The sequence below is a fragment of the Asterias rubens genome, chromosome 11 (assembly GCF_902459465.1).
Source record: "Asterias rubens chromosome 11, eAstRub1.3, whole genome shotgun sequence".
Taxonomy (NCBI): Eukaryota; Metazoa; Echinodermata; class Asteroidea; order Forcipulatida; family Asteriidae; genus Asterias; species Asterias rubens.
In genome coordinates this window covers 3,608,011-3,622,857 of record NC_047072.1, presented here as the reverse complement: position 1 = coordinate 3,622,857, position 14,847 = coordinate 3,608,011, and the positions used below count along the sequence as shown (strand labels likewise).

The window sequence follows — 14,847 nt, the reverse complement described above, 5'->3', positions numbered from 1 at the left end:
ACTCTGATCTTCACAGCCACCAGAGCAAGACAAGCTTTCATCTGCATGTGATTCATAGTTTTTAAGTCCCCTTGCATGGCCAGCATCTGAGATCATACAGCAAATAACCTTTAATAGGGGACCAATGGCCTTGTGAGAAATGATTTGTGATGAATGATGCTGTATTGAAAATGTAAGACGCCACCAGCCAATGGGAGCAATGTACGCAAATCTAGACCTTTACCGAGCTGGGGGAAAAAAATTAGGGCAGGGAAAAGGAAAAGAGGCCATCTTGGATGTACATGTAATTCTCACATCTGAAAATCGCGTTTTGACAGTGCATATCGACCAAGTTGAGCACCCTGAACAATTTTCCTGTGTGGAGACATGAACAAAACGCAAAACTTTGGGAATTACAACTTTTTGGTGCAACAGTGACATCATAATTTAACCATCGTTGAGTACAGCCAAAGTATAGTGGCGGAGTTCACATTTGCACCAGCACATTCGGGTGGGGTCTTCGCAAGAAATACTCGCGCTAGTTCGGCTTTTCTGGGTGGCTATCCCCCGGCCAATTTGGATGGACTAATAGTCAACTCTGGAAATCGCGTTCTAACGATGCAAATCGACCGAGTTGCGCATCTTGAACAACTTTCCTGTTTGGAGACACTAGTGCACAATTCGCAAAACTTTGGGAATTACAACTTTTGGTGCATAAGTGACGTCATAATGTGACAAAAAAATTGTTGATTACAGCCACTATATATAATAGTGACGGTGTCAAATTTGTACCAGCACACTCGGTTGGGGGTATCCACAAGAAGTAAACACGCTAATTCGGCTGTTTAGGGTGGCTCGAAAATTAAAAAAATTGTTCTCCGTGCATAGGAATATAGGAAAAGGAATAGTTATAGGAAAAGCAGCCATCTTGTGCTTACTGTTAGCAGCACTATGTCGCACGTATAAGCACAAAATCCGCCGCTAAGCATACGTGCGCCAGACTATGCTGGACAAACCAGTCATAGGAAGGCGCGCTTTAGCGAGTTACAAGTGGTGCCTGCACCCTGCTGAATTGATGCGTCCTGTGTCAGCTACCTTCGGGTTGTCAGGGGGTCTGCGTTGTTTCATATACCCCTCAGACGCCCTTTGTGATGTCAAAGTCATAGCGCGAGCGTCCAGTAACTTCGCGCGTACAGTGGAAGCAAAGAACAATGCATGGGATCATTACGAGGATCACAACAAAGGCACGACGGAGGTGTTGGTTATTAGAGCACGTGGGACAGGGAGAGGGGAGGGGCACACAGTGGTGAGTCTTTGGAACGGGGATGGGGAATGGCAAAAAAATGACGGATAAAATGAACAGGGCTGGGGTAGGGAAATGTAAAATATTTCGAAAAGGAAAATATTAAACCGAACTAACTGGAGAAAATCAAACCGTGAGTATGGGGATAGAGCCATTATAAGCAAGTGAACGGCAACAAAATAAGCGAAACGGGTACAATTGGGACTGGGAAGAACCATCTAGCAGGACCCCCGCGAAACTAGAAAACATAGATGGGACCGACAAATAAAGAGAAACGGGAAAAAAGACGGGCAAGTGTACGAATTCTAATTTCACAAGGCACTAAAAGGTTCGTCGTGATCCAGAGTGTCCCTCCACTTACCCCCTCCCCCCCCCCCCCCTTTCACCACGCTATTGCAGAATTACATACGCATTCTAGGGGTGCCCCAACAGGGTATAATGGGACTGGGAAAGAACCACTAGCGGGACCCGCGCGAAAATTGAAAACATGTACTGGGAACAAGGCTGATTGGCTCAGGAAATTGTAAGCATTAGATGTCAAGTGCGTGCGTGCGTAGTTTTAAGAAATTTGTATGTTGATCATGCGCCCACGTTTTTTATGACACATAAAACAACAACATTCTTTACGACAAAATACATGCTTGCGCGCGTAGAAAATATCGAATAATGAATATTAATGGCTCATTTAAATGTAATAGCATATAGCACATTTAAATTGGCCAATTCCAGGAGTTATGATTGAGCAAGGCATGCTGGGAAAAAATGGCGCGGTGAGATCGATCACCCCTGGGAACGAGGTTGAGGTATTACGTCCACAGATATAAAGAACCTATAGACGGACAGTAGGGGGCGCCAAACTTTAATTTTAAGACTGGGTTGCTGTAAAAATCAAAGATATTTTTGAAATGTTGGCAGACTTCAAAAAATGGATTTTGGCAAAACTCCACGTATGAGTAGGTATGGGTACACAAAACACAAAAATCGGAAAAAAAGTTATATCAGACATTGGTTGCCATGGTTACGGCCAAAATAAGTTTTCAGCAAATTTTAACCTTTTTAAGTGTTGAAATATAGGTGAATTGAAAGTACTGGTACGTCTAAAGGGGAAAATGCTGAAGTTTTTCTTTCACACATATTGCACAACCATGTTTACTCTTTCAGAAAATATTTTTAAAAATTAAGCGTGCGATCAACTTTGGATCGAACCACTATTTCAAATAGGGGTGTTTTTGTCATATTTTCTAATAGCGAAAAATAGGGGTATTGAATTGGGCCATAAGTCCGAAAGTGGCACTTTGTGGATTATGACACTTTTATAGTTGGAAGATAATGTACCGACCTACATAAAAATGCAATAAAATGTTTTGATATTTTAAGTGCGCGAACACAGTTTTGCCGGAAAGTTAGCACTTTTGCAGGGGAAAAAACACAATAAATGACCAAAAATTTTACATTATTAATAGGTAAATATCAGGTTTTTTTTTTTTTAAATACCTAACGGGTGGAAGGGCTTTGAGGTGCATTAAAAAAAACCTTTTGAAATCACCACAAAGCCCGTTGCCATGGTAACAGATCATAATGCGCCTTATAAATGCTGTTTATTATTATTATTTTGTGTTTTGGCAATTTTTTGCCGATTTTGTGTCTGAAAAACTGTATTTTAGCATATTGCAGCTCCACCCAGCCAATGCGCATTTTTTTTTAATATAAAAACCTTTCACATCAATACAACGAGTCGTCCTAAGTTTTACTTGAGACAAACAATTATTGCTTTAACTTTTACCCTTATGCTATTTTTAGAACGGCATTAGCGCGTGTCTTTAGAAAATTGCAAAATCAGCATTTTTACCCTATTTTTGGCCCTCTAAATGACAATTTGCCAGGGGTTTCAGAATGTTTTCCTTTCAGTTGTATTTTGGGCTAACATTGGTCCTTCCATTTTGAGAAAATCTTTTGAGAAAAATACAATTGTATCCTGTTGTAACAGTACAGCCTAAAAAAAATACATTTTGAAGTTGTTTTCTTCAGATTGAAATAATAACATAAATAAAATTATCCTTTTTTTTTTTTTTTTTTTTAAGTTTTCTATCAATCCGGTACCTTTCGTAACTTTGTTGACAATGCATTACAAAGCGCTGTGAACAGCGTCTCCTTTTATGAAAGTCCCTTTTTAAATTCCCATTGCACATCATTAGTAGTAGGAAAGTTTGTAGTGTCTTCAGTTTCCTTCAGAGAATATTTGATGTTGATTGAAAAAAAAACAGGATAAAATAAAGCAAAGCAATTTAAAATTAAAATATAACTCTCAATTGTATACAGTGTATAGTTCGAAGACTCACCCCAGCTAATTCGGCTGGTATAGTGTTATCCGGCTATGTTCCATTAAAGGCAGTGGACACTATTGGTAATTACTCAAAATAATTATTGCACAAAACCTTACTTGGTAACGATTAATGGGGAGAGGTTAAAGGTATAATAGTGTCTAGTGTCTTTAAGGAACTTGGAAATTAATTGATTTTCGTAACCATTAATTGTACAGTCACTGATTATGTGATGCCTGTGCGCCGCGTTAAAGACGTGTAAGACATTTTTGATAGTTCAAACGAAGAGCTTTGTCAAGAAAATTTAAAATTTTGTTGATGATTGTAGCTGCTATAGCCAAACGTATTAATGACCATTTGAAGCTGCTGTTGTCCTGAGTGGACGTGTTTTTGAGAAGTTGAATAAAAGTTGAGAGTTAAGATTATCTGATTGGCCGCCACTTAATAACCAGTGGCCGCCATTTAATTAACTGGCGGCCGCCAGTTAATTAAGTGGCAGGCGCCAGTTAATAACAAAACAAAACAACAAACCGCACCCGGTCAGCACCTCTGGATATCTCTAATCCTATACACAATGTATACAATTGTACTACAATTGTTATACAACAGTCAATGCACGTCATTATTGTCCAATCACAGCACAGTTCACATGTAGCTGGTTTATACACGCTGTAGTTGTCGTCAGATTAAATTTCATAACAAAATTCCCCAGCAAATTAAGTGGCGGCCGCCACTTAATAACCGGCGGCCGCCACTTAATAAGTGGCTGCAACCAGGTGAAAGGGAAACACTACCACATGAAAGAGAAACACTACAACGCTAAAGAGAAACGCAACGTGGCACTAATTAATGGGCTTCCGTATGGAAGCGCTGCCCTGCCGGTAAAATATTCATTATACTCTGTGACATCACAGTAGAAGACCTTGTAAGGCACGCGTCTATACGCGGCACGCACGTGGGGCGGGTAAACTCATAAGCAGGCAAGGGAGTGTCGGTGTCATAAGTCGTTTTATTGCACTTCCCAAAAATAAAATTTTGCAAACAAAACCGACCCCAATGTATGTTACAACGTATTACTTAAATTCAAATGAACATTTAGTGCTTTCTTCTATTTATAATTAATTGGCTATTAAAAAATGTATTTCAATCATCAACTAAGTACGTAACCCATGCCCACAAGTGACAAATGAACTAGTCTTCTTTTTGGGTGCGTTTGATTGGTTAAAACGAATCACGTAACAATGTTACAGATTGATAAGTGAATTATATTAACATACCAGGCGACTGCGACATCGTCAAGTCCCTGTCCCGCATGCGGAACAGGTTTTGGAATGCAGAGCATCACAAAACAGTAGTTTTCTGGGGATGGCACGGGATTGGGACTTGAGTCAAGTCTAGACAAACTTGTGCGCAATAAGCGTTTTGCGCTCTGCCGAATTTTAGCTGAACCTGATGATTCTAATAAACTGTGGCAATATGAAGATTGTGCAAACATTGTAGATTGCGTTTTTTGGTACACTCGAGCGCGATTTGGCAATGCATTGTCGTAAATTTTTATTTTTTCCCCGGGCTGGCCCCAATGCGTGAGAAAATGGTTGTCTGTGTGTGTGAGCGTGAGTCTCTCACGCCTAATGCGTGAGACTTGGTAGGTTAAGGTCTAGCTGTACACGAAGTGTTGGCCTTGGACAATACTGTTTACCGAAAGGGTCCAATGGCTTTATTGACAGCAGCTATGAAATTATAAGCATAAAACCTTTCTTGATTACAAGTAATTGGGAGGTTTATAATATAAAACATTGCGAGAAATAGCTCCCTCTGAAGTGACGTTTTATAGTTTTCGAGAAAGAAGATGTTTTCCACGAATTTAATTTCAAGACCCCAGATTTAGAAATTGAGATCTCGCCTGAAGAGTGAAGGCACACAACTTGTGTGACAGGGCGTTTTTTCTTTCATTATTATCTCGCAACTTTGATTCCCGCCGTTTACCGCGAGATTGTGCAAGCTGCACCGGTGACAGAAGCTATGCAGTTTACTCACGGTCTGTATTTTCATCAGGCTTAATCATGCTGAGAATTAAAATTCCTGTCGTTGGTTATGCTCAAACATTTATAAAATGATTGATTTTTTGGTACTAATCACTAGTGCATTATTATGCCAACATTCAAATGAGTCAAAGAAATATCATCCAACCTCGAAAGTTCAAAACAAAATTACTATCTGCAAGATTAAGTTTCATTCTGTTTTAGTCACTAGATCTGCAAGATTAAGTTTCATTCTGTTTTAGTCACTAGATGGATCACGTGAGGTGGTTACTATTTGGGATTCTATGGTGTGCCAATATGAGGAATTTTTTTTTTTTTTTGATTAACTGCATACTGTAATAAATTCCGATAAGTGTAACCGTAAAAAATATTACGTCTATATTAAAGAGAATATATCATAGATTGGTTTCTTATCTCCTGAAACAAAACATTACCGGTCTAAAATGGGGGAAAACGGATTGTTATGAAGTGTGTGTGTGTGTTTTAAGGGGGTGGGGTGTTTTACTACCATGGGGTTATGATATCTCTTAATTCTAATAATATTACAATGTAGTAGCCATAATGCCGTGAGACAAAAATGTAATTAAATTTGTTAAGTTGTAATTTAATAATATTTTTGATTTATTTTGCACGCCATACTAGCTTCTAAATATTCAATAAAATACCAACAAATGACAGGTATGAAAACATATGACGTTGCTCCAATGTCGTGCTGTTAATGGCGGACTGTCTCTCGCAACGTAAAACCAAAACTTTAAAAATTTCAACACACCATGAAGTGTACTGTAAGTGTTATTGTAAAAAAAATTGGATAGATGATTTAAAACAAAAACATTCAGTTTTTGATTGTGAACAATTTTCCTGTTATCCTACTGAAAACACATGACACCAGGATACACCAAGTGAAAAGATAGTTGCGATAACTCCGGCCATGCCGGCTACGCCGTCGGCAGGAGGGTTACGTTATCGCAACTAGTGAAAAGACTGTTCTTCCTTTGACAATTACCAATAGTGTCCACTGTCTTCAAAGGAGGATACCACTTTCATGCAAGTTCTTTTTAGTCGGATATCTCCTCTCTAGTCTCTGCTACTCTGGCGAGCCATTAGTCGAGTAAATCCATGGATTTGTTGAGGATGGAACCAAATACCACTGCTGATTCCAAATTCATTGTGTTATACAATGATAGGCTCTTTGACAAAAATACCGTCCGACATCATCCCGCTAGTTATTATCTGGGAGTGGGTGCCGCGTGCGCCTTGACTAAAGGCTACAACGGGTGTATTTCAAGTTGAATAAATCATACGTAAGAGGGCGCTGTCACGAGATTTGTGAACCGACGTCTTGGGCCAAGACTAATTACTATCATCGGTCCTACTACTTGCCGTCAACTCGCCGAATTGCCGTCAACTCGCCGTCAACTCATTTTCGTGCCGTCAACTCATTAAATTTACATGAAAAATCTATAAAAAGGGGGCACGGAAGTGTTAAGTCTGAGCTAAACTACATATTTCTCATGGTTTTCGGTACAAATTCATTCACAAAAACGACTTTGTGTTGATAAAAAAAAAGTACCAATCATTGACATCTTGGGCCAAGACTAATCATTGCGAAAAAGCAAAATGGCGGCCGACAGTTTTTTGGCTTCGAGAATTTTTTTTCACGAGAACGAAAATCAATTTTTATTCCGAAATATGACCTAAAACTTACGCGAATGCTGTTTGAGCTGATACTTTACAGTTCTATGCTTCTTTTGTGGATTTTAAATGTATATTGGAGGAGTTGACGGCGAGTTGACGGCGCAAGTGAGTTGACGGCGAGTTGACGGCAAGTAGTAGGACCCACTATCATCCGATGGTCGACTTGACTTGTGTAGTTGTACTTTGTCTAAGCAATTTTTATCTGGTCAACGAACAACAACTAAACTGCAATACGCCACACACGACGAATTCTTTGGTGAGTGGATTTGGCCGGTGTTATTTATTATTAATTAATGAAAAGTATCCTTAATTTTGTCCATATTATACAGCCTCACATAACCATAATATTAAAACATAAACGCTACCGATCTCACCATCTCTTACTTAGTCTTACTCTTACCCCCTTAGTCTTATTAATTATGTTGCGATAGATAACGTGTGTCATGTGTTTTCAGTAGGATAACAGGAAAATTGTTCACAATCAAAAACTTAAATTTGTTTCTTCAAATCATCTATCCAATTTTTTAACAATAACGCTTTCACTTCATAGTGTGTTGAAATATTTATAAGTTTTGGTTTTACGTTGCGAGAGACAGTCCGCCATTAACAGTGCTTATGCATCATGCACGAAATTGGAGCAACGTCATATGTTTTCATACCTTTCATTGGTTGGTATTTTATTGAATATATCCTCCCCTTACCAGTTTTCACGCTATTATGCCTTTTTCTTTGAATTGGGGAAAAAGTAATGATGCCTTATATCAACCGATGCCCTAATTATCTTCATTTGTTAATATTAAGAAGTATTAAGGCATGAAAGTAAAACACCCCACCCCCCTTGATGCACTCACACTTCACAACAATCCGTTTTCCCCCATTTCAGACATAATGTTTGGTTTCAGGAGATAAGAAACCAATCTATGATATTTTCTCTTTAATGTAGACTTAATATTTATTACGCTTATCGGAATTTATTACAGTATGCAGTAAATCCCCCCGAAAATTGTTGTCATTTTCACTTAAAATATTTTAATATTTTCCCCACATTTGCACACCATAGAATCCCAAATAGTAACCACCTCACTTGATCCATCTAGTGACTAAAGCAGAATGAAACTCAATCTAGCAGATACCGTTATTTTCGGATTATAAACCGTGGTTTATATGTTGATTTTGACATTTTTTTGAACTCCTGCGGTTTGTTCTCCGGGCGGCTTGTAAGCCGACGTATAAATATTTAAGAGAAAAAACAGCATTTTTTTAAAAGAAAGGTCGTTTGTAAAATATTCTAAGTAATGTTTTTTTTTCTTAAACGAGAACAAAAACCTGCCTGTGTTATGACAAAATCCTGTTGAAATTCCCACCACAATTGTATTTGTGTTTCCTTTGTAAAACGTTTATCAACCGCCCTCAGCTCCCCCTCTCAGCGCAACCTAGCGATCTCTACATGCTGACGTCAGACATTCAAGCTATACTCGTGTCTCAGCGAAATAGACTCGTCCCCTGTCTATTTATCCCACGATCTTTATATACTGACGTCAGACATCCAGGCTACACTCGTGTCAGCCAGCAGTTTCTTCAGCTCAACCACGCACACCGCAACAGCAGAATGATGAATTGACGTACACAATGAACTATGCCGCGCCGGGGGGGTCAAACAAAACGTTTTCAAACCGCCCTGATTGTTGAGTCCAGTAACCATGGTAACACATCACCATGCAAAACTTCAAACACCATTTCAGATGATTTAGAGAGTCATGGTTTCTCCGTATGAAACGCATTTATAAAGTTTGACCCTTAGGCATTCCAATTCAAAAAGTTATGACATCATTACCTTTTTTATACCACTAGTGCCCTTTTGTGACAAAATTTAAATGTTATTATTTTGCTGAACATCTATTGCAAGAAATTTAGCAATGAAATTGTTTTTTTGCGAATTGAAAATAATGGCCTTTCCCTTTCCAAAAGTGAAAATTCTAGGTCTGAGCTTAGTACTAAGAAATTGTGTTCAACCATCTTTTTAGGGAGTTTTTGCTCTGAAAAGAGCCGGTGGGGTCTCAACGTTTCGAACAGTATTCTATTCGACAGCACCAGCTCTTTTCAGAGCCAACACTCCCTCAAAAGACGGCTGTACCCGGAAGTTTACTATTAAGTACTTACAGTTACTTCTAATTCTTCACACCATCACCATGCAAAACTTCAAACACCATTTCAGATGATTTAGAGAGTCATGGTTTCTCCGTATGAAACGCATTTATAAAGTTTGACCCTTAGGCATTCCAATTCAAAAAGTTATGACATCATTACCTTTTTTATACCACTAGTGCTCTTTTGTGACAAAATTTAAATGTTATTATTTTGCTGAACATCTGTTGCAAGAAATTTAGCAATGAAATTGTTTTTTTGCGAATTGAAAATAATGGCCTTTCCCTTTCCAAAAGTGAAAATTATAGGTCTGAGCTTTGTACTAAGAAATTGTGTTAATGTCATCAGCTTTCCACATCAGGTATCATCAAAGATTCTTGCACGTACAAATCAAAAATACAAATCTTTAGAATCACATTACACTTCCTGTACGTTAATAACATCGATATTTCCTACAAAGACTCTTTACACGTTTTTAAAGTGTTCTCTTTGTCTACACCAAACATCTTTTTCTTTTTTTCATAAAACAAAAATTGAATGTCTGTTTTTTTTACATTGTAAATTTATTGTATGTGTTAGTGATTGTTTTCCTTCTTGTACTCAAATCTGTTGTAAAGGACTTGACTCAAAGCTTAAATTGCTTATCACTTGTATTTAACATACTCTGACTTGATCTCCTGTAAGATGCAATTTATTTGAATACATCTTGGTTAAACTCTTTCTTGTCTTTTTCCTATTTGTTCAGATTGAAGACGTGTTTACATGTACATCCAGTGATGCATCCATGTTCTACTTCTATCAATGGTTGTAATTAGTACCAAGCTGACATGGATTTATTGACTGCTATCAATACAAAGCTAGCACATGACACTAATGTGCAATGTATGGATATATCCTTTGAATAACAGTCAAGATATTAACAGTTTTGTCAAGTTTTTGACTCCATAAACTGGCCGACCATGTTAGTTCGCAAAGTAAAAGGAAACCACGCAATTTGGAGATATACTGTATTCTACTTTCAAAACATCTTTTTCACCATATCGATTTTATAACAAAATGTTTTAAACGAGTTTCATAGACCAACTCAAGCGATCCAAGGCAATTAGTCTAGACCAGATTTCAAAAAAACAACTTTGTTTTGTTTGTGCTTTTAACAACAGAGAAACTATGTTCAAATAATAAATAACTCTTTATTAGAAAAAAACATCAACTAAAATACTTTCAAATTGACATTGAAAGCACATGTTGGTCCCTCTGAAAGTGCAATTTGGTTGTAGATCTATCCAGTACACTCAAAAGTTTGTTACGGATACCTGACCTGCACCCGGGTACCTGCCCTGTATGGTATCCTGACAACATCAATATGGAACCACAGCAGAACCTGACTATTTTTCACGTGAGAAGTCCGTTGTCGGCTAGGTTTTATGTATTGTTTTAAATTTGATTTTTCAGGGTGAAGGACTAAAAATTAGCCTTGGTATCCACCATTTTCGGATTCGGCACCCCCAAATTAGTTAAATCAGGTATGTTGCCAACTTTTACTCAAAAATGCCGCTCACTTCCTTAACTAGAGCCCTTTTTGGAAACCTGGTCTAGACTAAATGTGTCCCTTTAAAGCTTTGCTTCAAGTATCCTCATTCTCAAGCCAGAATGTAGGATACATGCCAACAGTAGTAAACATAATCCGTTCAAAACAAATTATCACACAAGGAAGGGTCTTGCTCAGCCTTTGAAATTGGTGTGTCTGACAAGGTTTGGCAGCAATTACCATGTAGTATCACTCACTGGCCATTCTGTCTCAACAAGTTAAGTGGACATTCCTTTTTTTAATCGTTTGTATACACTAATTTTAAGTTACTTTTATTTCCTTTTATTAACTTAGTTTTCAGGAAAGTTTAGTATGTGTTGATAGGATTTTAAGTTGACTGTATCTGTACTAGTACAAAAGAGTTTTCTTAACATTCACACTATGTATTTGGAAATGTGATCCCAGACTTGAGTAATAGCAAGTATGTGTTCGCTCTGGTAAATCATCAAGGAGCCTCTTCACATGGGTAAGTAACATTGATGGCTTGGAGTGCTGTGGTTTAAATTACGACTCCTGAGGTGATACTCGTTCTTTGCCTCTGGATAATAGACCGCTGTGTGAATCACAGAGTGAGCCGTACTTTTTAAACATGCACAGGAAAAATTAGTAACATAAAAACCCATGATGAATTCTGCCTAGACATCCAGAAGCTGCCATTGCTATTTTTGTATTAGTACACTGATTTCTACAGTCATGCATGCAACTTGGATCAGCTGAGTTCCTCTTTTTTATATTCTCATTCAAACTTGAAAAAACACTGTACAAAACCATTGGAATTTTTGAATATCTTCTGTTTTGTGAAGTTACAGTTGCTTGCCTTAGCTGGTATACGCCTCTCTTAATATTTATGCATGACGTCATAATTTTTACCCAAAATGAGGCTATGGGCGCACGTCCCCCATCACTTGCAGTGGCTGTGCCCATCGCCTCGTTTTGGATTAGCATTGTGACGTACCTCATGCATAAATATTAAGAAAGTCGTATAGCTGGTTGCATGTGTATAGAACACTGGTTGCTAAGACTTTAATTCACTGATTGATACAGGTACATTGTATAGTACTTTTGTTGCATTGTGTGTCACACTCTTAGAGATTTCAAGTACCAGTAAACTAGGGCGTGTCATAGCAAACACACTCTTCTGATTCTGGCAGATCTCTTGTTGTTTTACACTAGATAAATTAAGAACATGACCAATTTATTCCATTGCATAAATTTACAAAAAATTCAATTCCACGAAAAAGTCCAGAGATGGCATCCGTGTACATAATGCACTTGATGATATCCAAGCCTACATCCGTATGAACTGTAAAAGGGGGTAACCCTGGAGTAGGTGGCAAGGAGTAGGTGGCAACGGCCTCTGAAAAAAAAAAATTGTATCCCACACCTTGAAGTGGCCTTCAGGCCTTGTGTGTCTGGCAAATTGCATTAAAAAAATATATACATATAATGAATAGGGTAGGTGGCCTTAGCTTTCGATCCAAACCGGACCTTCTTCAGAGGCATAAAACAAGTACAAACAAATACATATCCATTTATAGAAAAAGAGAGGGGAAAGGGATTAAGGAAAGGATCCAGAAAGAAGCGGGAAAATAGCAGCCAATCAAAGTTCCTATTTCAGAAACAATATTGGTGGCTATGAACCAATAGGAGTGGAGTGGCGAGGACAAAGGATGTTTAGAATGAAAGGAAGGGTTACTGGACCATAAAAGTGGTAAAAGTATTGTTCGACAACAATGCAGGGAGACATGAAAGGGTAGGATTAGAGAGCAAGTTGCATCATGATGCAACTAACAATGGTCAATTAATAAGAATAGCAAGATCAAAGATATGATGATTTTAAAAAAAGGTATGAGGGACCTGTGGAAAAAAAAAAGGGGGGGGGGTTACTTACATCAGATAGTTACAGTGATGAATTTATAAAAACAACTTTAAACTAGGTTAATTTATACTTTATGTACAGAATATATACAACATATAAGTTCTTAGGCAGAAGTGAAGTGGAGGGTAATGAGAAGTTATTTAACACCAGTGTTTATGTTAAGTCCAAAGGGTTTATATATATACCCGTTCCAAATGCAAAACGTGTCTGTACATTAAGCCCTCACTTAAGGTGAAGAGTCATACCACTGGCTCTTTATACAACAATTAGACCGACTAATGTAGCACTTGTAATGTAGTCTATGTCATATCATGTAAGAGATGTGGGCTACAACATGTGGGAGAGACTAAGACCAAACTTAGTCTTCGCTTTGCGAATCATGTCTCTTCCATAAAGACCATGAAACCGTACCCAGTGTCTATCCACTTCAATAGCCCCAATCATAGTGTCAATGATGTTGAACTTCTGGTGATTGAAGCTTGCAATGGTGATGACACACACCTCAAGCATAGAGAATCACACTGGATTCACCAACTCAAGACAGTCAAACCCTTTGGACTATTTAAGTTGTTCTTATGAATTTGTTACTATAGACGATGTGACCTCTGACGTCACATGAAAACCATAACATGATTCGTGCGCATACCGCCGGGCAAAACCTTTGTGTTTTGGCAGCCAGCTAGAAAGTGTATGCAATCTTACCATGACTACAGGTCTTTTTGCCCGGCGAAACATGACGTAAATAGTGTTTTGTCAACAGAGGGCGGTTTGAATGTAAACATAGGTCACATCGTCTATTAACTATCTCATGTAAGAACCCCCCCCCCTTTTTTTCCACAGGTCCCTCATACCTATTTTTAATACCATCCTACCTTTGATCTTGCTAGTCTTTATTAATTGACCATTGTTAGTTGCATCATGATGCAACTTGCTCTCTAATTCTACCCTTTCATGTTTCCCTGCATTGTTATCGAACAATGCATTTATCACTTTTATGGTCCAGTAAACCACCCTTTCATACGAAACATCCTTTGTCCTCGCCACTTTACCCTATTGGTTCATAGCCACCAATTGTTTCTGAAATATAAACTTTGATTGGCTGTTATTTTCCCGCTTCTTTCTGGATCCTTCCCTTAATCCCTTTCCCCTCTCTTTTTCTATAAATGGATATTTATTTTTTTGTACTTGTTTTATGCCTCTGAAGAAGGTCTGGTTTGGATCGAAAGCTAAGGCCATCTACCCTATTTATTATAATACTATACGAATTATGATTGATATTTTCATATACACAAGACCATAAGGCATTGTTTCTTGTTCTATTTGCTTAGTTTTTCTAGAAATGATTGCATCCGTTTCTTGCCTGTTGAAAGATATCCTTTGATCTGCATTTTTTAAGGGAATTAACAAATAATTATAATGCAAGTATTTATTTAAAAGCTGCATCTGTTGTGTTTTGTTGTAGGCTTTTTGTGTACCGCTACCAACACCAAGTGAAATGCTCAAGTGATTTGATACTGGAATCTATTTTTGCTATTAGTAGCGATTTCCAGTATGTACTGGGTAAGTGAATGGCGTTGTAAATCATATTTCATTAAGTTGCAAAAGAAAATTCACATTTTCCTTTCTGCCGTAATCTTATACACAGGATCCTGGCGGTCTCAAAAGCCTTGCCTGCTATAGTACATGTAGTTCTTCTGTCCATTTGTGCCAATGTGATCTAGATCTGGTTCCTCGGTGCCCTCCTTCAGATAGGTGTCAGGAATTACTTTCAATTTCACTTGCCAAACTTGTCAAATCTTACAAAGTTCCTCGGGCAAAACTTGCCATTGTTTTTCTCTGCGACAGCGGAAAATACCTAGTTTTTGTTCTGATATTGTTGTATTATTCCATAG

The 14,847-nt window shown here is 38.0% G+C and overlaps 1 protein-coding gene across 1 annotated transcript in view; it reads left to right on the top strand.

Moving 5' to 3' along the window:
* Positions 1-7,501: 7,501 nt before the first annotated feature.
* LOC117296279 (inositol polyphosphate 5-phosphatase OCRL-like) overlaps positions 7,502-14,847 on the top strand; it is a 49,580-nt gene continuing 42,234 nt past the window's right edge. Inside the window, exons 1-4 of the mRNA XM_033779120.1 lie at positions 7,502-7,599; positions 10,234-10,378; positions 11,457-11,542; positions 14,418-14,515. Coding sequence (XP_033635011.1) covers positions 10,316-10,378; positions 11,457-11,542; positions 14,418-14,515 — 247 coding nt within the window. The 5' untranslated portion in view covers positions 7,502-7,599; positions 10,234-10,315. The remainder of the gene's footprint in view (positions 7,600-10,233; positions 10,379-11,456; positions 11,543-14,417; positions 14,516-14,847) is intronic.